Raw genomic sequence first — 25,066 nt, 5'->3', positions numbered from 1 at the left:
TTTCAGTAGTGCATGATCCATTTTGTACAAATTGTGAAAAAATTGCCCGGAAATTTCATTACAAATGCAAATTTGCTTCACAGCCAAAAAACAATCTAACATAATAGTGCTCAAAAACATGTTTTGAAATCTGTTTTTCTAGTTTCTGTAAAGCACAGAAAAAACTTCTAGCTCCAGGCATTTGCTATACTCATAACTCTGGCACAACTTGAATACAATTTGCCTCATTTGATTAAAAATTAAAACAAAAATGGCAGCTAAAGGGGCTCAATATTTGTAAGACTTCCACTCTCATACTAAGGTGAAGTATAATATGAACACCACACACTCTGAGATAATCGGATAAATAAATACTTGGGAGAATACAAGGATCAAAAAGTCACAATAGAAAGAAAAAGCACAAAATGTTAACATTTTATTTACAAAGTTTTTTTTCATACAGAAAGTAAAAATGTAGCTACAACCTTGATTTGTGCAACAGGTGGCCACGCTAAAAATGCTGGCTCACTGGTTGCACAGCTGCTATAGCAATAATTTTATTGTGGGGAGGGGGGAAAAAAGGAACAGAAAAAGACAAAAAAAAACAAGAAATGATAAACCCAACAACAAAAAACAATTCATTCAACAAAATATTAAAAGTACAGACCCAAAAAGTTGATACCAGTCCCAAAGTCCTCACACGGGAGTACATAAAGAGGATGGACAGTGAACGTGGAATGCAGAATGGTGGCTGCCTGAGTCGTTTGAGGCGGAGTCCAATTTGAGAGGGGGAGGGGGGCAGCTCCACTCAGCCCACCCGTCCGAATACAGTCTTGCCCCATGACAGAGCTCTGGGGGTAAGTGTGGATTACAAAGGTGGCGAGTTGTTGAAGGGGACGGGGCATGTGGGTATGTTTGGGATCGGGAAGGTAACTCTGTAGGCTCTCGTATTTTAGTTTAGCTTCTAATCGTCGTCCTCGTCATCGTCCTCCTCGTCTTCGTCTTCTGGGTCTCGCTTCCTCTTTTCTCCTCTGCCGGATTCTACAAGACAAGACGACCGATTAAAATACAAAAAGACTGACACACATTCATATCTTATTAGTTAGAACACTGTATGTGAATGAGAACCATGTTTAAAGGTCCTATATTATGCAACATTTACTCTTGTGAGCTTTTAGTCTTGTTAAATTGTTGTTACCTCATCAAAAACTTACCTGGAGTTGTGCTTTGTTTCATTTCACACAATTTTATGAATAATTTTTTTATTATTAGTCTGTCTAAATCTCCAAAGCTCTAAATCAGGAGTCTCCAACCTGTCGCTCAGGAGCTACCAGTAGCTCTCCACCCCCTTCTAAGTAGCTCGCCAAGGGATTTCTGAATTACACATTTTGTGCTTAAAAACTCAAATCTGATTACCGTATTTACCATTGTAAATATATAATTTTGATGCCCAACTTCTGCACTACTGAATGGAGAATAGTGTGTTTTATAAGCTTCTAACTGTGTCTCTTCTAAGTCTCGCCATGGCTCTTACACTGTCTCAATTTCTTGTAACCACTAAAATTAGTAGCTCCCTGGCATTTTTGTTTTTATAAAGGTAGCTCAGCAAAGGAAAAAGCTTGGAGACTCTTGCACTAAATGCTCTTTTCCACCTTGTGATGTCATGAAATGGTAATTACACACTGTTAACACTGAACATGTGCCATTCAACTATATCTATGTGCAATTATTTTTAGGTCTATTTTTTTAAAAATTATTTTTAAGCCATTATTTATTATCTGATTTATTGTATGTTACCTTTTTCCGGCTGTTCTTGAATTGCGCATTGCAACACTGGAATTTCCCCACTGTGGGACTAATAAAAGCATATCTTATCATCTTATTTTATTTTGTTAATAGCAACCATTTACCTTTTTTTCAGTAGAGATCAGCAATTCCAAGGCTGAAATGATCAAACTTATTCTTGTGACAATATGTGGAGTTTAAAAACGTAGTGGAGCGCTTCCTGTATTACCACATGACATTACAAGGTGGAACTCTTTGAGATAAGAACGCTAAATGTACAGGGTTTGTGTGTTCAACGTGTATGTTTTTGGGGAGGAAACAAGATTATAACACGACTAAAAGCTCACAAGAGTAAATTTTGCATAATACAAGACCTTTAACAGATCATAAACTGTGTAATAAGGGCCCTTTGGGTAAAGAATGAGACTAAGTACATGAACATAGTACATACATAAAAGGTTAGTTACATAATTATAAAGCAGTACTCTACTCAACTTGACACTATAACCTTCTATGCACATTTCTATTCCTTTCCAATTATGTTTTAGTTTTTTTTTTACTTTCTTCCAAGTTGAAAAGCTATAACAATTAGTTCAAAAGCACTGATCCAATATTAAAACATAATATCTTCATAAATGGGTACAGTATAACAATACACACCATCCTCTTCATCGTCCTCCTCGTCTTCATCCTCCTCGTCTCCCTCACCGTCTTGACCAAAATCTTCCTCCTTGAAAAATAAAACGTGTTTGAATCCACAGTCAGACCAAACGCACAGACACACTTGTACTACTGAACTACCTCATCTTCTCCGCTGACCTCATCATCATCCTCTTCTCCTTCTACCTCCTCTTCATCCTCCTCGTCATCGTCCTCCTCATCGAAGTCCTCTCCGTCCTCGTCTTCCTCCTCACCATCTGAAAAAATAATGTTACGTTAAAGTGCGTTTTGACAAGTCTCTAAATTCTGCTTGAGTTGACGAGATAATACTTAGTGTAAATATAAATTATAGTTTTACACCAAGAAGCAATTTGTGAAGTAGAAAAAGAGACAAAACTCAACAAAATAAAAGCTGTTCACTCATATTTTTACTTGTCAAATCATAGTTTTAGAGGAATTTAGCTCCAATGGACAGCACGGTTGCTAGGTAACAGTCATGATTTCCAACCAGAAAGTAAAATTTCAAAAGGTAAAAAAGTGCCAATCTGAGAATACATCTTTTTTGCTAAATCTTAAATATAAAGAGCTCATCTGTGTTTTAGTCAAATGAGTCATCCAGCCTGTCGTAGGCAGTGTAAATGCTAATACACTGCAAAAAACTTGGCCAAAATTTAAGATATAAACACATAAATCTATCAGAAAATGGCTTAAAAGTAGTGAAATTATCTGTCGATGTTGCAAGATAGTTTATTTTAAGATAACTTGTCAATTAAAATGATCTCTAGACTAGAATTAAGCAATCTCAGAACTAGTAAGTCGATAATAAATCTGAAAATAAGATGAATAATCTGATATAAGTTTTAAAAGAGAGAAATTCACAGGGTAGTACGCAATTCCAGCAATAATACAATAATAATACAGTTCTAGACTTAACTTAGGTGGGCATATGTACAGTTATATGTGTATTTGTATCAAAAACTAAGTTGGATTGGGTGGAATTTCAACAGAATTTCATTTGGGTGGGAAATGCAACCCTTTTGTGTAGCTACGGCCCTGGGACAAAGTCTTACCTTCGTCATCCTCATCATCAACGCCATCTCCATCCCCTTCGACCTCTCCGTCCGAGGAAGCTTCCCGGTCTTCCTCATCAAAACCATCCAGGTAGGTGAGCTGAGTCAACAGCTTGAAGACACTTTCTTTGTAGTCGTTCAGGTTCGTGACTTCGCAGTTAAAAAGATCCAAACTTTTCAGGTTGCTCAACTTTTTCTGTTGGTTAAAAAAAAAAAAAAAAAAAAAAAAAAGCACATGTGAATTACTGAAGGTCTTATATTACGCAAAATTGACTCTTGCAAGATTTTAGCCGTGTTAAAACGTTGCCACCTCATCAAAAACATGCCTGGAGTTGTGTTTTGTTTTATTCACACATGTTTGAGTAATCCTAATTTATTAGTCTGTCTACATCTCCAGAGCTCAAAATGCTCTGCTCCACCTTACGAGGTCACAAAGCAGTTGTTTACAAGTCAATTCCAGGGCTGAAATTGTCCAAATGATTTTAAAGAAAGTGTTTAGAGTTCAAAAACACAGCAGAACACTTCATGTATTATCAAATAACTACACAAGCGTCTGAAAGAAGAACCTAAATATGCAGGATTTGTGTGTTAAACATGTGTGAATGAAACAAAACAACTCCAGGTATGTTTGTGATGAGGAAACATTACAACATAAATCAGAAAATAGCTATTATGGCCCTTCAAAACAAACACTCAGTTGCGTTTGCAGGTTGGAACAGTCAGAGCCACATACCAATGGTTCCAATGTGCTGATATCTTTCAATTTGTTGCCGCTCAGGTTTAGATGTGTGAGGTTGGGAAGTTTCTCTGCTAAAACATCGAGTCCGCCGCTGATTCTGTTATCACTCAACTCCAGCTGGAACAAAGGACACACTCCGGGTTAATTCGGAAAAGATGAATTCTTTGTGGGGGATAACATTGGGGGAAAAAATCTTACCTTTTTGAGTTTTGTTAATTTTGGTAGGTTGGCGATTGAAATTAAGCCAACATTTATCAAACTCAGGAATTCCAGGTTAACAAACTCAGACGTGAGGCCTTCTATTTTTCCATCTGGCGACCGGCAATTATCAAGAACAAGTTCTCTAACCTGTAAAAAAATAAAAATAAATAAAAGATTAATTATGTATGCGTTATTATAATTTTTGGAAAGAAATTGATTTGTTAAAAAAAAACAACACTTTTGCACAATTTTGAAGTATTTGGCAAACTTTTGGAGTGCAAAGACAGCAGTAAATAAAGCATGTAATTCTGGGGTACATATGTTCTTTGCTTGTGTGTACATTCAGTATAATATAGGAAAAACAACTCTGAAGGCGGAGTTACTTTGTGTCGGTTAAGCTTTCATTGGTTTCGCAATTGCATGTTGCACAAAACAGCACAAAAGTTGTTGTCAAACGTCAAACATGGTGATTTCTGGAGTAAAAGACCTAATGGCTGCAGGGTTCTGATAAAATAGTTTGTACAGATCGTAAATAGTCTTTCCGCCAAATTGTCTGCACATTGCTCAGTGTAAAAGCGGGCTTGTTCGCATGGCTCCCGCACTAATGACAAATGCATTGGTTTGCAGAGCTAGCTCGCTTGCTAGCATTGCCCTTTTAAACGGAGCCGTGCGATAGAGAGCAGCTCCAGCTCCGTCTGTCCGCCATTAGCGACCCAACAGCAGCGGAAAGGACTGCGAATACACCCTAGTACAGATGACACGCTCCAACACCGGCTTTCACTTGGGAAATGGAATATTTCTCGACGGCGAAACGAAACCGGCTGTTTGGTGCAGGGTACGAGATCGTTTTTGAGGTCGAAATGGCGAAGAAAACATGTGAGAACGGAAATTTAGTGAAAACAAAGATGGAGACAGTTCCTTTCTCCAGAGCTTCAAAGACGACAGAGTGACAACATGGCGATTCCTCAGACACAGTATGCAGCTCTCTGAACACTTCATTACCCAGACTATTGTTTACGATGAGGAAGTATATGTTTATAAATTATATGTACATTAGTATTGGCTATATTTCGTTTTAGCCGATGCATGGGTCGATGAGAAACACCGAGCGTCGAGTTTTTGCTGCCCACGCAGAGTGTGCGGCGCCCGGCTGAGCTCTGTGTCATTCCCGCAGGCGGCCCGGGGCTCCAGGCGGTCAGGGAAAGCTCTTATCCGCGCAGCTTCTTTAAATTTTATCATATTTTCGCATAACTAAGACAAACACTGAGTTATTAATCGTTTACCAGTTTACATTTCGATTTTTTTTCGATTGCATTGAGCGATGTGGCGAATGGGGTAATATGGCGGGAACAAAATACCAACTTACGTGGCTCTTGTCGAATAATCTTTAACCAGAACTACTTAAAATAACATTACCGCAGTTTATAAAGTATATATTAAACAAAGAACACGATTTATTTATTAAACGCATGATCACAGATTTCTCATTGTCCATAAACCTGCAGATTTAACACTCCACGGTGTAAATTGTGCAGTCACACGTCGTTTTTCGTTTGATAACCCGACATAAATTCAGTATTACAGAGGTTTATGGGTAACTAGAAAGGCATGGATGACTCGTGAATCAAGTGACTGTTTTTCGTTGTCTCTGCTGCTCGGGTATGAATGTCCCTGTGGCGTTTTTCGGTCAATACTTTACGTGTGTGAGGATATGGTTAATAAAAACAAATGTACATTTGAGGACGCTTGCAATCTGGAGACGTACGCGATTAAAAGGCGCTATACACTAGCTGTTAGCAGCAAACATGGCTACCAAGGTCTGTATAAAATGTACCACGACTGCCAAACGCCACCAGAAAGACAAATGCTCCTCATATGTGTGTATAGCAAGTTTGGGGCTCGTGTTTTCAGCGGGGAAATAGCAGTGATCCGCGTGTCCCCCCCAATGTGCGGGGTTGTGAAATGGTTAAAGCACCGCAATAATGCCAGCAAGCCTCTTCAAAGTAACCATTGAATATCGCTTTTCTCCCCTCTCGCCACATACGCCCATCGCTGAGGTGAATAAAGCTGTAAGTTTGAAGGAGCGTTTGCCGCCTGAATATAAAAAAGAAACACAACCTAAAGCCCATGTGGTCACCATTATCCTCACAGGTCACTCGCAAAAAGTAGCGAGGCTAGCTAACAGGGCTAGCCAGAAAACTATGGGTTGGTATTAAAAAGCACGACTTACATCAGACGGCGACTTGTTTCGTAGCTCCAAGTGGATCCTCTTTTTCATGTCCATCTTGACCCGTGAAAGTACTTTTGTGTCGTGCGTTTGGTGGGATCTTCAGTCCAAAGGCAGAGATGCCCTAATGGAGGGAGAATATAGGGCTGTATAATGAACAGAGCCAAACGCTAAGTTAGTCGGAGAGAGGAGAAACCATGGAGGGAAACGGGACTCAAACAAAATATATGCACAACAGCGCCATCTCCGGCCAGCGACGCCCATCTCCCGTAAAAAGGCAATGCAGTGAGAACATGACGCTACCCGAAAGAGCCCCCACTGCATTTTACGTGTGCACGCCATAAAAACACATTTACCGCGTATGAAAGTTTGTTATTACTCAATATACTTAAGTCGAAGTCCTGGAAAGTCTATTTGCGTCGGTCTGAACCTAAAAGCTCGACCAAAACCGACCAAACTAGGTCACAGTGTGAACTTTGTTTATCTTCTCCACTCGAGTTAGTTTCGTAAGTTGAACCGTGGCTACGGCTAAAAAAGTATGTTCATGTGCATTGCATGTGATGTGTTTAGACGGTTTTCTCGTGTTTATGAAGTGTACATAAGTTAGTGTACATAAGTGCACACGTATCCAGCTTTCTCTGACGACGCGGAGCCTGTTGAAATGATCTGTCACTTCAGCACAGCGCGCTGTTCCAGGGACTTCTGTTTTGTTTACGGTGCATTTAATTCAATAAAGTGTATGTTTTGTATCAGAGTCTGTCGTTTCTTTTTTAAACTCATTCAAACCACCCAATCCTATTCGAACACATTCCCTTAAAGGAGGGGTATGTTTGGTTTGCAGTAAAGGGAGCATTGTAGGCTACATGTGAGGGGTAACCCCCACCCTGTCTACTACTTCCTGAGATACGCTGCTACAACTCTTTTCTATAGATTTACTTCTACTTACTTCGTTTACCACAACAGGTTTGCGGGAATTTACCCAAAATTGTATGCTCGAATCACCTTCAGCCCATTAGTTTTGTATAATGTCAAGATTCAAATTAGTTTGTAAACAGAACATTTTGTCCTATTTTCTAGGCTGCATTATATCAAACATTAATAGTTAATTAAGATAGGACAAGTCGTTATCATAGCAGTGGCCAAACTGAGGAAAATAAAAATCCACACATTTGAGAGGAACATAAACAGTAAACACAAAGTGTAGTTCGGCCTGTTCGCCACAGGGTGGCAGTGTGCGCGTTAAATTTGGCCGTAGAAGATTTAGCCATTAGTGAAGCCCATTGGGATGATTAACCCATCATCAGGTTTTAAATGACAGATCAAGGAAAACAAATCTGGCATTTACTACTGGACACACTACAATAACAACTCAATTATTAACAGAGAAATATGTTTATTATCCAATTACAACTAATAATTTAAATAATTATAGGTTTTAAAGGCTAACTCAGAAAAAGCAATACAACAACATGCTACAGGAATAAGTGATTTTGAAAGGATGGATTTGTCTGTATTGATTTAGTTTAAAAATAATAATATTGACAAGCCTTTCACAGTTTAAGAGCTAGGACTAATGAAAGAAAATGATCACCACAAAAATTGATTACCAAGGAGTTTAGTTTGCAGCCCTGTAGAAAAGCACATGGGACATAAAGGTTAAGATGAGGTACGAGAGTCTTTATTTGTCCCAAAAAGGGGATATCCAGTATTGCAACACACAGAGAATAGAAATATACACTCAAAAATCAGGCAAATAAATATTAGAAAACAGGCTTTGACAGAGCACTGCAAGTAAAATAAAATAAAAACGACAAAATAAAATAAGGGGCTACGGCACTATTATGCAGTGGATAAATTATCAATAATTAAACGTGGCATATCACTAGTAAAATTTCAAAAATAGAATGTTAAAACCACACTTTATCATTCTCTGTAGAGATGAATCATTTTTATGCCATACTGTGGAATATTACAGGCAAAAAAAAATTCACTTTTCAAAAAAGAATCAGGTTTGTGGAGATACAGCCCATTCACAGTAAAGACGCAAGGTTTTCAAGGCAATAAGCCATGTTATAATGCTGTTTCTTCCTCAAAAACATGCTTGGAGTTGTATTTTGTTTCATTTTCATGTGTGAGTAAATCTTTATTATTAGTCTGTCTATATCCCCAAAGCTCAAAATGCTCTGTTCCAACTTGTGATGTCATGCAGTGGTAGTTTTCAAGCTTCTTTTTACCTTTTATTCAATAGAGATGGGTAATTCCTGGTCTGAAATTATCCAAATGATTCTAGTGAAGGTGTATGGAGTTTAAAAACACAGTGATATCAGAATAACTCAGTCTTAATATGCAGGGTTTGAGCGTTAAACATGCGTAAATGAAACAAAACACAACTCCGGTCTGTTTGCGACGAGGAAACAACATAATAACACAGATCAGAAAATATGAGCCCTTTAAAGCTCACACAGACTCAATGTGGTCTGAGAAGATTGAGAAAACACACCCCAACCGAGCCATGGGCAGACTCAAAGATAAGATGGGTATGTCCAAACTAAAATGAGACAGGATTCCTTAGTTGTAGCACTTCAGCTGTGTCCTGTACAGAATTTAAAAGTATTTGGGGTTAGTATGAAGTAAAATTGTTTCATTATTTACAAAACAAAACAAAACAAAACATTTTTTTAAGTTTAAATGTGCACGGTGTAACTTTTCTGGTAAAGGGTCCCCCACCTGCTTGACGTGATGTTTTTTCTGGAATGTTCTACAGTATGGCATTCAATTTAACTATCTCCATGGTGATGAACAGGCCACGTCACCAGGCCAAGTTACGGGTCAGATCTGTGAAGAAAGAAGTGAACCCGCTCAGAGTAATAACACATGTCTTTGCGTTAGTTTTGCGAAATAAAAACACCTGTAATTAAATAAATACAAGCTCTATTTGTTTAATACCAAACAGCGGGACATGACGGGCAAAGCAATAACATCACCATGGAGACAAGCAAATGCAGTGCACCAGAAAAGTTGCACAATGCAGCTTTAAGTGTAAGTTTGAAGTTTCTACAGGTCCAACACAAACTGTAGAATCAATAGTGTTTAATCATCTATAATTCCAAACAGAAACCATTGCATTGGCGCTCAACTCTAAGCTTCGGTCTGTGTCCTGTGCCAAGTCTTGCAGCTTTACAAACATGATAAGAGCCAAAGCGGCAAGAACTCTCCCAGCACTAGGTAATGTTTAACCAGATAATTCATTTAGGGGTGGGAATAGCACCGGCGTAACTGTGCGTTATACAGTCTGTTTGGTTCCAGCCCGCCTTCTATGATTTGAATTCATTCATCGCGGGACTCAGAATGGAGGAGTCGGTGCAAAAAGACTCACAGGAAAAACAACTAGAAGAACAAAAAGAAACATTTCAAGAAGAAGAAGTGGAATATAAAAGCCAAAATGAGCAAGGTAAGGGAAACATGGGCCTGTGATGCAAAACAGATAATTATATAACGCACAATGACAACTGTATTTGCTACTAGGTCTAAAATAAATGTAATTTAAAGGTGATTTTCGGCGCCGGCTGCGGGACAGAGACCTTCTGAAGAAGAGAAAGGCTGAAGCAGAGGAGAAGGAGACTGATGAATGGGATTTTGGGTAAGTTACTGTTGCAGTTTACATAGACTAATTTACTAATGATTCAAGTAAGAAAACTTAGCATGTTCAAACTGTGTTTTCCACTAATGGAGGAGACTGTGGTGGTCCCCTTTAGTCCAACATTCACCCCTGTAGTCTAAAAACCAGCTGAGTGAAAAAACAAACAAACTTTTTTTTACTTCTGAAGTGTTGCTTCTATATGCGTATGATAACACTAGTGTTATCATACGCATATAGAAGTAACACATTTGAATCTGTAATCAGTGCTTCAAATATAATTTAAATATATTCAAATATCATCACTTCAGGTTCAGGATCACTTATGCGACTGTAGTCTTAGTTTAAAACTGTGAAGAACATTGATTCAAATAAATTGAAAGATATTTCAAAAGCATTTTTTAAAATAAATTTTAAAATTAAATTTCAAGTTGGATCTTAAATGAACTTTCAAATGTTAAAATATACTTCCATGAAGGCAAATACAGTGACATGTCTCTTGTTTAGAGCGTTAGAGTGTCTGTGCGGACACTATCAGACCTCTTCTTATCAGCTCTGGTTTATATTGAACATGAGGCAAGAGCAAAGCAAAGGTCACTGTGGTGTCTGCGGTAAAGCCTCAGTACTAGGTCAAAGACTTTGCTCTTCTGCCAAGTTACAGACCAAAGCGAAATCTTTAATGTACTGTGTTTGTGCAGGACGGAGAGTCCACAGAAGAGAGCGAGGAGTGGGGCCAAAAGAGGAAGAAGAAGAGGAAGACCGCGGAAGACTGAGCCGAGTGTGAACCCTGATTCACAGTATGAAAGTGTTCTGGTTCAGGATGCTCCTGCAGTAGTGACAGAGGCTGTACCTGTCTATGAAGAACTTACTCCTGCACCACCACCACTTGTCATTGCCTTGGGACGTGCCGTGGACATAGCTCCCGCTGTGGTCCAAGATGTCTCCCCAGCTGCAGACTCTGCTTCTCTTCCAGTGCCCCCTGTCCTCAGAGGGCCCATGTTCACAGAGCTTCAGACTAAACCTGCACTAGACCAGGTCCTGATCGAAGACCTGGGTCCTGATGAGGCGGAAGATCTTCCATCAAAGGAAGAACAAGCTGATGAAGGTAAAGAGAGATATACAGATGTTATATAGAGACATACACATATTCTCTTTGTCCATCAATAATGATTCTATACATTTCTTATTATCTGTTCCAGGTTACAGTGAGAAACCAGAGATCAGCACAGCAGAAACTACGTTTCTCTCAGACCCGACATCGTCATCTGCACCTCCACCTCAACAGGAATATGTGCCTGGGAATTCATATTAATTCACTTTTCTTTTTTTAATTTAAAGTTACTTTTATAAAGAATGTCTGATTGCATCCATGCCGGTCAACACCAGTGACTTTTTCTATGATGCTGACTACTAGCAGACTAAAGACTAAAGACTAAAGACTACTGCTTTGCTTATTTAAATATGGATTTTATACAAACCTTCAGATTTATTTATTTAAGGTTTGTGTCTTGACTTTTTTCTTACATTAAAAAGGCTGTTTTATTTTGGTTGCTTTTGTTTAATTATGTGAACTCTTAGTTGAAAAAGTTGTTTTTGATGAACTAAATAAAGTGCCGTGCATGTTCATATTTTAACCATTTGCGTGTTGTATTATATTATATTTGTGTGTAGTATTCATTTCTGTTATGTCGATATAATGAAGTCATTTTATGTAACCACTTAAGCAGAACAGCTATACTAAGCTGCTGTATCTAAGAGTTTGTAATGTTATTAGTCCTGGTTAAAAGTGAGGTTTTAGCGCCATCTGCTGATCTAAATTTGTCAGTAACCCGAGTCCCTGTTTCAAGTGACGTGTTTAATACTTACATACTTATTACCTTTTTACGCAGTGCTCTTGTTGTAGGTTCTGTCAGTGTCTTTGGGCTCTATATATAGAACTATAACACATTTTATTAAAGATCCAAGACTCTACACAGATAAATTCGTCCTGTCGGGGTCCGCGTGCGCTTTTACTGTTTCTGTCACACGTGGAGCTTCTGATTGGCTGTCCTCACCGCTCGCACTTCCGCATCCACACGAGCTTTACTTTGGTCCATGTTTTTGACCATAAACCGTACAGTCTGTGCTTGGATCTTTTTACATCTCCCCCATTTACAGAGAAATCATGAGTCAGCGGTGCGACACGTGTCAGGAAAAGCTCCAGAAACTGACCCAGCAGGTTTCTGTGATGAGAAAAGAAATCAAAAACCTCAGGTACGTCCGCTGTTAGTCTGATGCTAAGTGCTAAGAAAATATTGTACACAGAGCAGACATGATAGGCTGGATATTGTCATTTATTATGTGTATTTGTGTCCATCTTTGTTGTTCTTGGCATGGGAAGTTGGGGTGTTATTAAAGTCATATTACACTATTTTCCAGTGTTTGGGAACTCGAGTCAGACTTGAGTCACTATTTTTTGGATTTGAGACTTGACTTGATGAAATGGACTTGGGACTCGACTTGGACTTGAAGGTCAGCGACTTGGGACTTGCTTTGGACTTGAGAAGACTTGATGCTTAAACTAGCTGACAAATTCACTGTTATTAAGCACTTTTACATCTTAAGTCTTTCTGTTCTGACCGTAATAATTCACACTCTTGACAAGACATTTAAAAAGGAAAAAATAGCATTTCTACAACTCTTATGACATGATTTTTAAAGTACAGTTTAGTTTAAAAGTCATATAAATTGCAAAAATCGAAGCGATATTTGATTCTTTGGTTTAAAGACTCGAAATGACTTGAAGCTCAAAGCAGACGACTTGGACTTGACTTGGACTTAGGGGCCAGTGACTCAAGACTCGACTTGGACTTGCCTTTATTTGACTTGGGACTTGACTTGGACTTGAGGTCAAAGACTTGAGACTTGCAAAACAACAACTTGCTATTTTCTGAAGTTATAATGTTGTTTCCTCGTCACAAACAGACCTGGAGTTGTGTTTTATTTCATTCACACATGTTTAACACACAGACACTGCATATTTAGTTCTTCTCTTAAACAGAAAACACTCTTTTCCACTTTGTGATGTCATGTGGTAATACGGGAAGTGCTCCACTGTGTTTTTAAACTCCATACACCTTCACTAGAATCATTTGGAAAATTTCAGACCTGGAATTGCCAATCTCTACTGAACTAAAGGTAAAATGTAGATATTAACTTGAAAACTACAGCTTCATGACATCACAAGGTGGAAAAGGACATTTTGAGCTTTGGAGATGTAGACAGATTAATAATAAAGGGTTACTCAAACTCCAGGTCTGTTTTTGATAAGGTAACAAAATTCTAACATGGCTTAAAGCGTAATATAGGACCTTTAAAAAAATACATTTTACTTGCTTAATATTTTGTTTCATAATCCAACTCAATAGTTCACCTTTAATTTGGTGTTTGGTATTTATTTCTTTAAGGCAAATGTTGGACAGTGCAACACGAGCCCATCGTAAACATATGGTATCTCTTCAGTCTGTTGTTTCCAAAATGGATCTGAAGGATTTTTGTAAAGCTCAGACTCCAACAAACATCTCGGCCTCCCCAGTGAGTGCATTGGAACAAGGTAATCACAAAGTTAAGTTATAATTTCAGCACTTTTCATAATGACATTTGTAAATAATCTCTTCATTCATGTTTTCTAATGCTAAAGGTGTCATTCAGACAGTTCCCATCGGTTTCCTCAGCTCCTGTTTCTCTGTAAAGAACGGGACCCCCCGACAGCCGACCATCTGCGGTCCGTCCAGGGCTGAGCTGCGCATCGAGCACAGCGTCTTCAACAACCCCGAGCACGCTTTAGTGGGACTCGAACAATACTCTCACGTCTGGTACGAACACTCAGGGCAGTAGACGGGGGGACAAAGGGGTCTGTTGTCCCAGGGTTTAAGGGGCCCATAATTTGACTCTCTTCTTATTACAATATTTTTTGGACTATAAGTTGCTTCGCAGTATAAGCCGCACCAGCCAAAAAATGCATAATTGAAGAAGGAAAAAAAACATATATAAGTCGCACTTTTTTGGGGAAATTTATTTTATCAAATCAGAGACTATTGAACTGACATTTCACCCTGAAAGGCAAGTTCTAGTAAAAACAATAGAACAGAGAACAACAGACTGTTAACGTCACATATGAACAGTTCTTCAGATAAACTATAACATAAACAACAGAACAGTCAAGTTTAACAAACTCTCCATCTCACTCCAAATCACTAAATCTATTGAAGCCTTCATCCTCGGTGTCACTTCTGACCAACTTTGTGACCTCCGGAGGTAAACAGAGCGCCGCTTCCTCTTCTGTGTAGCTGTCGTCAGACTCCGCATCAGTTCCAGTTAGAATTATTCCGGCCTTTCTGAATCCCGACATGATTGTTTCGGTGTCACTGAAGTCCAGGCTTTGATCCATCCAGTGACTTCCAGGAAAGTTGCATGGTGCACCCTCCCGGTTTTTGTGAAGCTGTGTTTTAAATCCTTGCCCTTCGCCAGTCCCCCACAAGTTTATCTTTCACTCCAAACTTTCTTTCTGCTGCTCGATTATATTTTTTGTCGCACCAAACATAAATCGCAGGACCACTCAAACCATGAAAAAAAGTGCGACTTATAGTCAGAAAAATATGGTAATTTATATTAGAGGAGGGACAAACTGCAATAAAATAAATAACAGAATGCAACAGTTAAGTAGTCGGCTTGCATCTGTGTCATAGAAGTTCATAATTTAACCTTCTACAGCTCACATCTCATTGTAGTTCAGGAAATTAAACACAAATTTCCCAGTAGTATAAAGAAAAAGGATAAATACCAACTCCCAAAAATAATCATTTCTGTCATGTACTGAGCTGTGAGCTGATATAGTAATAATCATGATGGGAGAACGATTTTTTTAGGTTTGGAATTGTTATTTGTTCAATTAATTATCTTTTTTTCTGCAGGATAATTTTTGTCTTCCATAAAAACGGTCACCTCTCTGCTAAAGCCAAAGTGAAGCCTCCAAGACTCGATGGTCAGAAGGTTGGAGTTTACTCGACGCGCAGTCCGCACAGACCCAACGCTTTAGGTCTGACACTGGCGAAACTCGACAAGTTCAAGGTCAGTTTTCTATTTAAGTGGTTTTGGGTTACACTATTTTCTGATCTGTTATAATGTTTCCTCACCACAAACATACCCAGAGTTGTTTTGTTTCATTCACACACGTTTAACGCACAAATCCTGCATATTAAGGCTGAGTTTTTCCCTCAAACAGAAAATACTCCATACACTTTTACTAGAACTATATGAATAATGGCAGGTCTATTCACAGTTCCGTCACAAATCAGGAAGACGTTTGGAAACATGCAATGACACCTTCTGGCGGACTCTGTTTGTGGTAGTAATGCCACGTTCTATTGAATGTCTGTAGTCGATAAATCCGATTCAGTTCTCCCGACATCCGTTGTTAATGCGTTCCATTGCAACAGTTGGGGAAAATATGGATGGATATATGGATATAAATATGGATGACTGAGAAATTTTAATGTAAAGTCATGTATCGCTATCTCCCGCTAATAAATAATCTGTTAGTTAATGTTAGTTGTCGGCGACTCAATTATGGCAGTGACTAAGAAAAAAACTTCTTTCTACTATGAAATGATGTGAAAGAAAGTCTTAATGTAACTACACAGTTTTTAGAAGACTTTCTCTACACATACACAACTTAACACATCAAAATTACGAAAAGACAGTTCTCCCTGTTTACTGTATACACCGACATTTTTGTTATGACGTAAATCCAACCAACTCAGTCTGCACCGAACTAACCTGAGTTTGTATTTCAGAAGCCTGATTTGTTTGGCCGTTCCATTGCATTTTTTAGAGGTGGTAGAGGTTTTCCCTGACTCCCAAGTACAAAAGAATGTAACATTAATTTGACAAAATCTAGGGAAAATGAGAAAATGTTCCAGTTTTCTTCACCTACATGTCATTGTAGTGTTCTGTCATGTTCGGCTAATCAACAAATACAACCAAACTCAGTTTTCATCATCTCCAGTGCACTGGGTGCATGAGATTAGAAAAGATGAAGGTGACAAATTCAAGATGATTCCAAACAACACATACATATGCAGTCTTCATTTTACCGCTGATCACATTTACTTCAGTGGGTTTGATCACAGTTGTCATTGCATGTTTCGTAACGTCTTCCTGATTTGTGACGTAATCGTGAATAGAGCCTATTTCCAATCTCTACTGAACAAAAGGATTTCTCAAACATGTGAATGAAACAGAATACAACCCCTGGTTTGATTTTCAGGAGGTAAATGCATTCAAACATGTCTTAAAGCTCACAAGAGTCAATTTTGTCTAATATAGGACCTTTAAAGTTGACCACCCGTGTGTTCTCTTTCTGCAGGTGACACTCTTTATCTGTCGGACATTGACATGATCGATGGGACCCCTGTGCTGGACATCAAACCTTACATTCCAGATTACGACTCCATTCAGTCCAGAGCAGAAACTGAAGTTCAGAATGAAGAGTGTCCAATTATAGAAGAGACAGATGTGGATTTCCCAAAGCTAGAAAATGAAGATATTAGAAAAGATACTAAACGACAGAAATTAGAACGTGATCATTTTGTTGGAGAAGCGATTGACAATGATCCTTTAACTCATTTACAAAGTGCGTTGGAGGAAGTCAAGACCTACGTGAGTCAAAGGGACGTTAGTTTAGAAGAGGAGGAGAAGAATAAAGTTCCCAATTGTCCAAAAAATCCATCGGAGTCTTCGTCAGAGAGGCCGTGTTATGGGGAAGAGGCTTACAGTACCATCGCCAGTTGGATCAGGGAGCCTCCAGTTTCAAGTTTGGAAGTTCGATTCACTGCTCATGCTGAGAAAGAGCTTGCGCAGTTTCTTCCAGCAGGTAAAAATATGTCTAAATAATACATTTTTAATACAACTAAATCTGAAACTGTTGATTAAAGGGCCCATGTAATGCTATTTTCTGATTTAACTCTGATTTAAACTTTGATTTAAACTCCTTTGTTGGCAAACGGGGCTTATTTTATTAGAATACATGTTGAATATAATAAAAATATAATGACTAGGGGGACCAGAATTTCAAAATAAAAAAAACTGGGAAAATTTTTTTTGGTGGTTTGTAATAATAAAACTGAAACGAATACGCAGAGACCATTTATGACTAACATGTGAGCTATTATAGTCACATTTTCTTTGTGTTTTGGTCGTTTTTAAGCAGCTTTTCTGTATTTTACCTAAACAAATGAGATAAATAATTACACTTTTTGACTAAATCTGAAACTGTTGATTAAAGGGCCCATGTTACGCTGTTTTCTGATTTATGTTTTTCTTGTTTCCTCATCACAAACAGACCTGGAGTTGTGTTTTGTTTCATTCACACATGTTTAACACACAGATCCTGCAACAATCCTTGAAAACTACCACTTCATGACATCATAAAGTGGAACAGAGCATTTTGAGATGTGGAGATTTAGACAGACTAATAATTTTTTAATAATTGATTACTTTAACGTGTGTGAATGAAACAAAACACAACACTAGGGATGTTTTTGATGCATCAGCTTTGCGTAATCTAGGACATTTTAAATTCATAGTCCATTTTCAACATCTGATAAATCGTTGTAATAATTTTTAAACTCTTTTTTAATACAGGATGCAAAGAAGGAGAGGGACCCAGGTTCAAGTTTCTGCGCAGTACAGACGAGGCCATAGCTGCCATCAGGGGTGTGCTGTCTGCCGACCCGCGCTCTGTTTACAGGAGGGGGCGCTGTACAGACAAACTCTTCTACTTCACACTGGACACGGCTGATGTCACTTGCTGGTTCGGACAGGATTTTGCAGAGGTTTTGCAAATTCGAGCCGTTCAGCAGCTCAGTGGAGTGGCAAAAGACTCACTAGAAGCAACTAAAATGCCTTGTAAGAGCTCAGAGTGAAAATGAGTTTAAAAAGTGCTTGTACTACCAAAAAAATCTAAGTTATGTTGGGAGACTGGATGTTTTTTTGCATTTTCTTTCCAATAAAGAAAGATTTATATTTATTTATTTGCATATTTGTTATTTAAAGCAGTTGCATTACAGTTATAGTAAAAATGTGTAGAGGCACAGACAAGGTATTGCTATTTCTCCATAAAGAAGACAATAAAGACCAATCCAGACTTGGACTTAGACAAACTTTATTGATCCACAAGGGAAATTACTTGGACACAGTAGCTCACACATCACATTACAATAACAAAGAGTAAAAAACATGTAAACAATGGTAATTATTAAATAAGTAGCAGTAAAAAATATCAAGAGACTGGCATCAATAAAGACATAAATTATATAAATGTATACGCAATAATTAAAGTACAAATATCGTAATGTACTCTATAATCTAATGTAATTTATTGTTATTGAAAGAAATTCACAAACTGCATAAAAAATAAAATGTTAAATCAAAATAGACGTTGTAAAAAACATTAATGTACACAAACATGTGCAGTATGATCATAACATTGTAGATAACTGTCCAAATATGTTATGAGAGTTGGGGTTTGTTAGATTAATGGAACTAAAACTTTAAAAACAGCCTTGAGTTTTGATCAATTTAGACAGAAGAGAACTCTACAGTAGGGGTCTACAACCACCGGTCGGTCTGGAGCCAAAAACCACACTGCAGGCAATCTGGTAAAATATAGTAAGAAAAAAGTAAGACAAATACTATTATATCTTTTATATCTATTAAAAAAAGAAGAAGAAGTACCAGCAAGCATGATTATTACTTTTTTTTTTTTTTTTTTTTTTTTTTTTTTTTTTTTTTTAATGATTAAGAGTTAAAAACCTTTTGTGCTGTTATTACTGACCCTACCACCGGTCTCTTAAGAAAATAAAATAAAATAAAATAGTAAAAATACTATCGATTCATACCCGAAAACAAAGCCGCCATCTTGGTACGGGAGTAAAATGAATAAACTTCAATCGGGGACAAGGCAATATCAGTGTTTCCCACAGACTAAGTAGCATTACAGTACATACAAATTATGTTAGAGGAAGACCTGTATTTTAAAATGTATGTTAAAGTTTAGTTTTTATCTAAACCGTATGAGTAAAAATGACAAAAAAATATCCAACTCCAGGAGGGGGCAGTAATGCTCTTGCTGCCGTACCATATATTGCGACGAAGAAGAGAGACGGACCAATCAGAGCGCAGAGATTTGTGTTTCGAATCAAACCAACGCGGTCGTCATCTCTTCTGTTTATACTTCTGTTTAAACTTCTGCTTCTTAAGTGTCTTTTATGGTTTCTGACAGTTTCCTGATCAACAAAAAGGTAAACGGATTTCATAATAACTTATTTTACTTATGTTGTAACATGAATTGATCCTAATCTAAAAGCTAAATTTATATTCAGTAGCTGTATTTATGCTGCCGTCAAACGCCCGTGTTGACAAACGGATCTTAAAGTGTATAAAGTGTATATTGAATAATTATTAATAACATGTTTATATTGCTACTGAAAGTATCTTATATGGTTTTTAACAGTTTCCTGATTTAAAAAACAACACAAAAAAAAAAAACTCGAGAAATTACTAAAAGGTAAACTGACTTTATAATCAGTATTTCAGTAATGATGTAATATGAATTTATCTTATTCTAGTAGCTGACATCACTTTCTATGACTGTGTTATCAAATGCTTATGTTGAGGGTTTATTTTATTAAAGGGTAGGAATAATTATTAATCTGATGTTTATACTGCTTCTGGAAATATCTTATATGGTTTTTGACAGTTTCATGATTAACAAAAAGGTAAACTGACTCCGTATTAAATAGTTTTACTTATATTGTAGTAAAAGTTGCCCTTAATCTAATACCTAAATTTACACTCAATAGCTGAATTATTTATGCTTCCATTAAATTTCTATGTTGACAAATGGGGCTTATTTTATTAGAGTGCATATTGAATAATTATTAGTAGGATGTTCAACTGCTTCTGAAAGTATCTTATATGTTTTTTGAGCAGTTTCCTGATTAACAAAAAGGTAAACTGACGTTATATTAAGTTTAGTAATGATTAGGGTGATCAGAATGTCAAAATAAAAACTGGAACATCCCCGTTTTTTGTGGTTGGTAATAATAAAATTGTGAAGCAAGTGCGTAATGAAGGAAAATTGTTCTGCAGAGACCATTCATGACGAACATGAGTCAGTATAGTCACATTTTCTTTGTGTTTTGGTCATTTTTAAGCAGATTTTTTTATATTTTACCTTAACAAATGACAATTTATGCCTCTCTTTACTGTTGGTGGGGATCAGATTGGTCAAAAATAGGGACACCTGGGACATTTCTTGTACAAAACTGGGACAAATTACTGGTTTTGGATAAATCTGCTGGGACAGGGGACACAGGGCTCAAAACTGGGACTGTCTGGTCACCCTAGTAATGATGTAATATGAATTTACCTTAGTCTAGTAGCTAATGTCACTTTCTTTTGCTGTATTATTTATGGTGCCATCAAATGCCAGTGTTGACAAGGGCTTATTTTATTAAAAGGTAGGAAGAATTATTAATCGGATGTTTATTCTGCTTTTAAAAGTATCTAAATCTTCACAAATCTCCCAGTTGGACCAGTTTTATGATCACAAAGACTGACATCGGCTTAGGAAATGTATTTTTATTTTATTCTTTAGGCTGGTGAATAGAAATAAGAATGTCATTCCGACTGTCGGCTTCTGCTGGAGACGCCTTGGTAAGTGTTTTTATGTGATTTACTGCCTGTACTGATCAAAAAGGAGTGTTTAAAGATGAAACAGTTACTTTTTTTATCATTGTTTAAAGTGTGCATGATAGGTTTTGATAGAATTTGGTTGTATAATACCTGTTGTTATTACATAATACAGTTTTCCACCAACCAAGAAGCAATTTGTGATGAAAAGCTGAAAAATATGTTAAAAATGACAGGAGGTGGAGAGTTCCATATTACTGAAAATTAGGGAAAATTTTATGTTTGGCATATTCTCCTCTTTTTTTGTTAATTATCTTAACTGTGTTTTTGTAAAATTATTAGTTCAACCTATCCAGCATTTTAATACCAATTTACTGCTCGGCTTGTTTTTAGACCATTGGGGCAAAAAACAGACCATAGGAAGCCACCACAACAAATCAGAAACACTGAAATGCATTTTAAGCAGTCACTTAGAATTAAAATGTTACTGTACGTAGAGGACTGAGATTTCATATTTTTTTTATTATTTATTTTATCTCTGGTCTCTGTTGTAGCAGTCTTTCAGCAGAAGTGGAGCGCGAACTCCTTTGAGAAGTCTACAAAATGAAATTCTTCCGGCAACAGAATCTTCCACCGCCAAATCAAAACCCCTCGTCAGTTCTGAACCAGTGAAACATACCAGGGTAATTATGTTTTTATGTTTATCAGAGCTGCACAATATATCAGAAAAATATCAATATCACAATATTGGGTGAAAGGAAACATATCGCAACAACATGACGTTCTCCATTTTACAGAAATGTATTGAATTTTCAAAGAAAAATTGACAAAAGGGAGATTTTATTCATGATAAATCTTGGTTTAGTCTCTCAAAATTTTGACACAGTTTCACAAGTAAATCAGAGATTTACAAGTTTTTATTTATCTAAAATTGCAATAATATTGTTATGTCAATACAGAACATAATTATGGAATATTGCATCTTTTGTCTTCTTGTGCGGCCTTACTTTTATATTTTGTTTGTATTTTTTATTTTTTTTCTAACAAATTAAAGGTACATTGTGTAACTTTCTGCTGGAGTGTCTGTCAAATACATTCTTCCTTGGTGATGTTATCGCTTCGTCTGGAATGTTCCACAGTATGGCATTAAACCTTTCTACCTTCATGGAGACCAAACCAGACGAAGTTACAGGTCAGATCTGTGGAGAGGCAATCCCACTCACAGTTAGAATGCCTGTGTTTTTAGGGATTTTTGAGCTATAGAACCACATGTAATTTAATAAACGTAACGTAGAGCTGTTTAATATCATATTGTGGAACATTTCAAACAAACAATGAAATATCCATAGAAACAAGCAGGTGACGGGCCCCAAAACCAAGAAGTTACATAGTGCACCTTTAAATATGTTAACTGGTGATATGTTGTGTTTACCAGGTAATTGTTGCACTCGAAGACGCTCTGAAAAACGCCTCTGCGAACGGCACTGATGGTACGAAAGCCCAGTCCAGCCAGGAGCAAACTTCTTACAACACTGAAGAGCCGGACACTGAGCGTACAACTTCTAATTCTCCTAATAATATAACGTTAAAGTCATATGAGTGTGATGGCGGGGAAGTGGAAATTTCAGGCGAGCTTGTTAAAAAAGCAGAGGACAGTTTTGTTTGCCTCCACCAGGGCTTAGTGAATACACACAATATATCCAAACTCTTGATTCAAGTTGTATCTCGGATGTCACTGAAGACTTCAACTTCGAAGAACAAAAACTGGACCACCTTTACTGCAAGAGAGAAGACGGTGCGCCATCTGTAATCAGCACGGGGGACATTTTACAAGACGACAAAGCAACTGACGCAATTACTGACATAACGTTGAAATTTCTGAACTGTACGGGAGGAGAGATCGAAATCGCAGACCCTGAGTGTCTTTATGACCAAACTATTCCTTTACCAGCTGAGCAGAGCGGGAGTGATGCTGAGAGTTACAGCGATGGCAAAGATTCAGCCATTTTCACAGAGGAAGTTGATCATACAGAGCACCCCTACTGTAACAAAAGAGCACTGGAGAGTTTTCACGTCACAAATGAGTCAAGTGATCGTGAAATTTTGCATGAGAAAGATCAGAAAAAAGACAACTACAAAGATGATTCTGTGATTAACCGTAAACTGGTTGACGAAAGTTGTAATATAAGCGTCAAGGGAGCTTCGTTTGTGTCTGAGGAGCAATTTTGTCAAGAGCAACTGGCTACCAACAGCTTATCAAAACAAACTGAGAATGACCTTGAAGAAAACGGCTCATTACAAGTAATAAAAAATGAAATCGTGGATGCCTCATTGACCGAAGATGCGCCTCCATTATTCAAGACTAGTCAATCTGAAAATCACCAACAAACTACACAAGAAAAATCATACCCTTACTATAATGAAGGAGCAGTGGACAGTTTTCACGTCACAAATGATTCCAGTGTTTGTGAAATTTTGAGTGAGAAAGCTCAGACGGAGAAAAAAGACGATGACAAAGATGATTCTATTAACCCTAAACTGGATGACGAAAGTTGTAATACAAGCGTCAAGGGAGCTTCGTTTGTGTCTGAGGAGCAATTTTGTCAAGAGCAACTGGCTACCAACAATTTATCAAAACAAACTGAGAATGACCTTGAAGAAAACGGCTCATTACAAGTAATGAAAAATGAAACTGTGGATGCCTCATTGCCAGATGATGCATCTCTGTTATTCAACACTAGTCGATCTGAAAATCACCAACAAACTACACAAGACAAATCACATCCCTGCTGTAATGAAGGAGAAATGGCCAGTTTTCACGTCACAAATGAGTCAAACGTTCGTGAAGTTTTGAATGAGAACGATCAGACGGAAAAAGAAGACGATGACAAAGATGATTCTACGATTAACCCTAAACTGGATGACGAAAGTTGTAATACAAGCATGAAGGAGCAATCTTGTCAACTGGCTACCAACAGCGTACTAAAGCAAACTGAGCATAAGCTTGAAGAAAACGGCTCATTACAAGTAATAAAAAATGAAATCGTGGATGCCTCACTGACCGAAGATGCGCCTCCATTATTCAAGACTTGTCAATCTGAGAATCACCAACAAACTACACAAGAAAAATCACACCTCGAGCTCAGTTCTATGGGTTTATCACGACATTCAGCCCACCACGAGGCCATATCCGCTCCATCCGACCCTAATCCCGATGATCAAGAGAGGAATAGATCAGAAAGTGAATCGGAAGTCCACTCCAGTGTTCGTCCTAGTCAAGGCAGTGATACAGCAGACAGCGCTCTCGGTTTGTCCTCTAACGCTCCAGCTCCCGTTGTCGCTACCGAGCCAACACAAGCCGAAACCCTTCCTGATGTTTTTAAGGCCATGTCGGAATGCACGCCTCTCCAGTTGAAATTCCTCACTCCCATTGTCCGAAGAGCGTCCTTGGCTTGTAAGCAGGCTCAGAAGGAACTGGGTATAGACCAGGATGATCTTAACCCTGCTGAGTTATGGAGAGAGCAGCTTGACAGCCCGTTGCCGCGGCCTCTCTTCAACTCCACAGAGCTGGTTCAAAGGTCACAGGCGTGCGTCGTCATGGAAGCGAATGGAGATGTTTCCCCTGTCAAGCCTGTGGTTGCTAAGGCTGTTGCAGAGGTCCCCGTGATACCAGAAGGTCCACTGCAGCAGCAACTCCGACAGATGGCAGAGTTTCTCATGTTGGCGTCGGGAAAGATGGGCCCCGTGCACGTGCCCACCCCCGCACCCCCGCCTCCCAAAGCCGAACACCACAGCGTCTCTGTGGGCACGACGCCGATGAAGATGGTCAATCACAGCATCAATACGTCCGGACAGTTTGAGAGAAAGAGGAACGTCTCTGTTGAAGATCAGGGGACGCTGACGGACCCGCTCCTGTGGAAGTAAGTAACAGACACAGTTAAAGAAGGGGCATGATTACGCTTTTTTACTATGTTTTAACGTTGTTCCCTCATCAAAAACATGCCTGAAGAGGTTGTAGATGTCACCCATGCATG

At 38.2% G+C, this 25,066-nt stretch overlaps 4 protein-coding genes across 7 annotated transcripts in view; 3 read left to right on the top strand and 1 right to left on the bottom strand.

The window, feature by feature from the left end:
* Positions 1 to 402: 402 nt before the first annotated feature.
* Positions 403 to 7,007, bottom strand: anp32b (acidic (leucine-rich) nuclear phosphoprotein 32 family, member B). Of its 2 annotated transcripts, none has more exons than XM_055157876.1 (7): positions 6,665 to 7,007; positions 4,432 to 4,581; positions 4,228 to 4,350; positions 3,495 to 3,690; positions 2,584 to 2,681; positions 2,425 to 2,494; positions 403 to 1,020 (listed from the first exon to the last, which is right to left on the bottom strand). In XM_055157876.1, the coding sequence occupies exons 1-7, from the start codon at positions 6,716 to 6,718 to the stop codon at positions 944 to 946; spliced, it is 768 nt and encodes a 255-aa protein (XP_055013851.1). In that variant the 5' UTR covers positions 6,719 to 7,007; the 3' UTR covers positions 403 to 943. The 2 variants fall into 2 exon arrangements, with proteins under 2 accessions (XP_055013851.1, XP_020773417.1); XM_020917758.2 differs by having other exon boundaries at positions 2,566 to 2,681; positions 6,665 to 7,003.
* Positions 7,008 to 9,910: 2,903 nt separating this feature from the next.
* Positions 9,911 to 11,932, top strand: hemgn (hemogen). The gene is made up of 4 exons (XM_020917805.2): positions 9,911 to 10,112; positions 10,211 to 10,301; positions 10,997 to 11,403; positions 11,498 to 11,932. The coding sequence occupies exons 1-4, from the start codon at positions 10,010 to 10,012 to the stop codon at positions 11,608 to 11,610; spliced, it is 714 nt and encodes a 237-aa protein (XP_020773464.1). The 5' UTR covers positions 9,911 to 10,009; the 3' UTR covers positions 11,611 to 11,932.
* Positions 11,933 to 12,059: 127 nt separating this feature from the next.
* Positions 12,060 to 18,366, top strand: trmo (tRNA methyltransferase O). The gene is made up of 6 exons (XM_055157877.1): positions 12,060 to 12,551; positions 13,745 to 13,890; positions 13,978 to 14,152; positions 15,251 to 15,411; positions 16,705 to 17,211; positions 17,982 to 18,366. The coding sequence occupies exons 1-6, from the start codon at positions 12,463 to 12,465 to the stop codon at positions 18,260 to 18,262; spliced, it is 1,359 nt and encodes a 452-aa protein (XP_055013852.1). The 5' UTR covers positions 12,060 to 12,462; the 3' UTR covers positions 18,263 to 18,366.
* Positions 18,367 to 19,517: 1,151 nt separating this feature from the next.
* The window catches only part of spag5 (sperm associated antigen 5), a 32,787-nt gene continuing 27,238 nt past the window's right edge, over positions 19,518 to 25,066 (top strand). The window contains exons 1-4 of one of the 3 annotated variants that reach the window (XM_055158386.1): positions 19,518 to 19,639; positions 20,998 to 21,056; positions 21,590 to 21,715; positions 22,468 to 24,952. In XM_055158386.1, the coding sequence (XP_055014361.1) occupies positions 23,712 to 24,952 (1,241 nt within the window). In that variant the 5' untranslated portion in view covers positions 19,518 to 19,639; positions 20,998 to 21,056; positions 21,590 to 21,715; positions 22,468 to 23,711. Of the gene's footprint in view, positions 19,640 to 19,834; positions 19,906 to 20,997; positions 21,057 to 21,586; positions 21,716 to 22,467; positions 24,953 to 25,066 lie in introns of those variants that run through there. The other 2 variants (XM_055158384.1, XM_055158385.1) reach the window with 2 other exon arrangements.

The sequence above is a fragment of the Boleophthalmus pectinirostris genome, unplaced genomic scaffold, assembly GCF_026225935.1.
Source record: "Boleophthalmus pectinirostris isolate CB_2022bp ecotype Guang Dong unplaced genomic scaffold, ASM2622593v1 HiC_scaffold_22, whole genome shotgun sequence".
Taxonomy (NCBI): Eukaryota; Metazoa; Chordata; class Actinopteri; order Gobiiformes; family Gobiidae; genus Boleophthalmus; species Boleophthalmus pectinirostris.
This window is presented reverse-complemented; position numbering and strand designations above follow the sequence as displayed.

What these genes read in the sequence shown, in the direction of transcription:
- anp32b (XM_020917758.2), bottom strand. Translation starts at nt 6,718, where the DNA reads ATGGACATGAAAAAGAGGATCCACTTGGAGCTACGAAACAAGTCGCCG. An exon ending in TGATGATGAGGATGACGAAG is followed by an intron (nt 2,682 to 3,494) that starts GTAAGACTTTGT and finishes TTATTTTTTCAG; the next exon opens with ATGGTGAGGAGGAAGACGAG. An exon ending in AGGTCAGCGGAGAAGATGAG is followed by an intron (nt 2,495 to 2,565) that starts GTAGTTCAGTAG and finishes TTATTTTTCAAG; the next exon opens with GAGGAAGATTTTGGTCAAGA.
- hemgn (XM_020917805.2), top strand. Translation starts at nt 10,010, where the DNA reads ATGGAGGAGTCGGTGCAAAAAGACTCACAGGAAAAACAACTAGAAGAA. An exon ending in TAAAAGCCAAAATGAGCAAG is followed by an intron (nt 10,113 to 10,210) that starts GTAAGGGAAACA and finishes TGTAATTTAAAG; the next exon opens with GTGATTTTCGGCGCCGGCTG. An exon ending in ACTGATGAATGGGATTTTGG is followed by an intron (nt 10,302 to 10,996) that starts GTAAGTTACTGT and finishes GTGTTTGTGCAG; the next exon opens with GACGGAGAGTCCACAGAAGA.
- trmo (XM_055157877.1), top strand. Translation starts at nt 12,463, where the DNA reads ATGAGTCAGCGGTGCGACACGTGTCAGGAAAAGCTCCAGAAACTGACC. An exon ending in GAACAATACTCTCACGTCTG is followed by an intron (nt 14,153 to 15,250) that starts GTACGAACACTC and finishes TTTTTTCTGCAG; the next exon opens with GATAATTTTTGTCTTCCATA. An exon ending in TGCGCAGTTTCTTCCAGCAG is followed by an intron (nt 17,212 to 17,981) that starts GTAAAAATATGT and finishes TTTTTAATACAG; the next exon opens with GATGCAAAGAAGGAGAGGGA.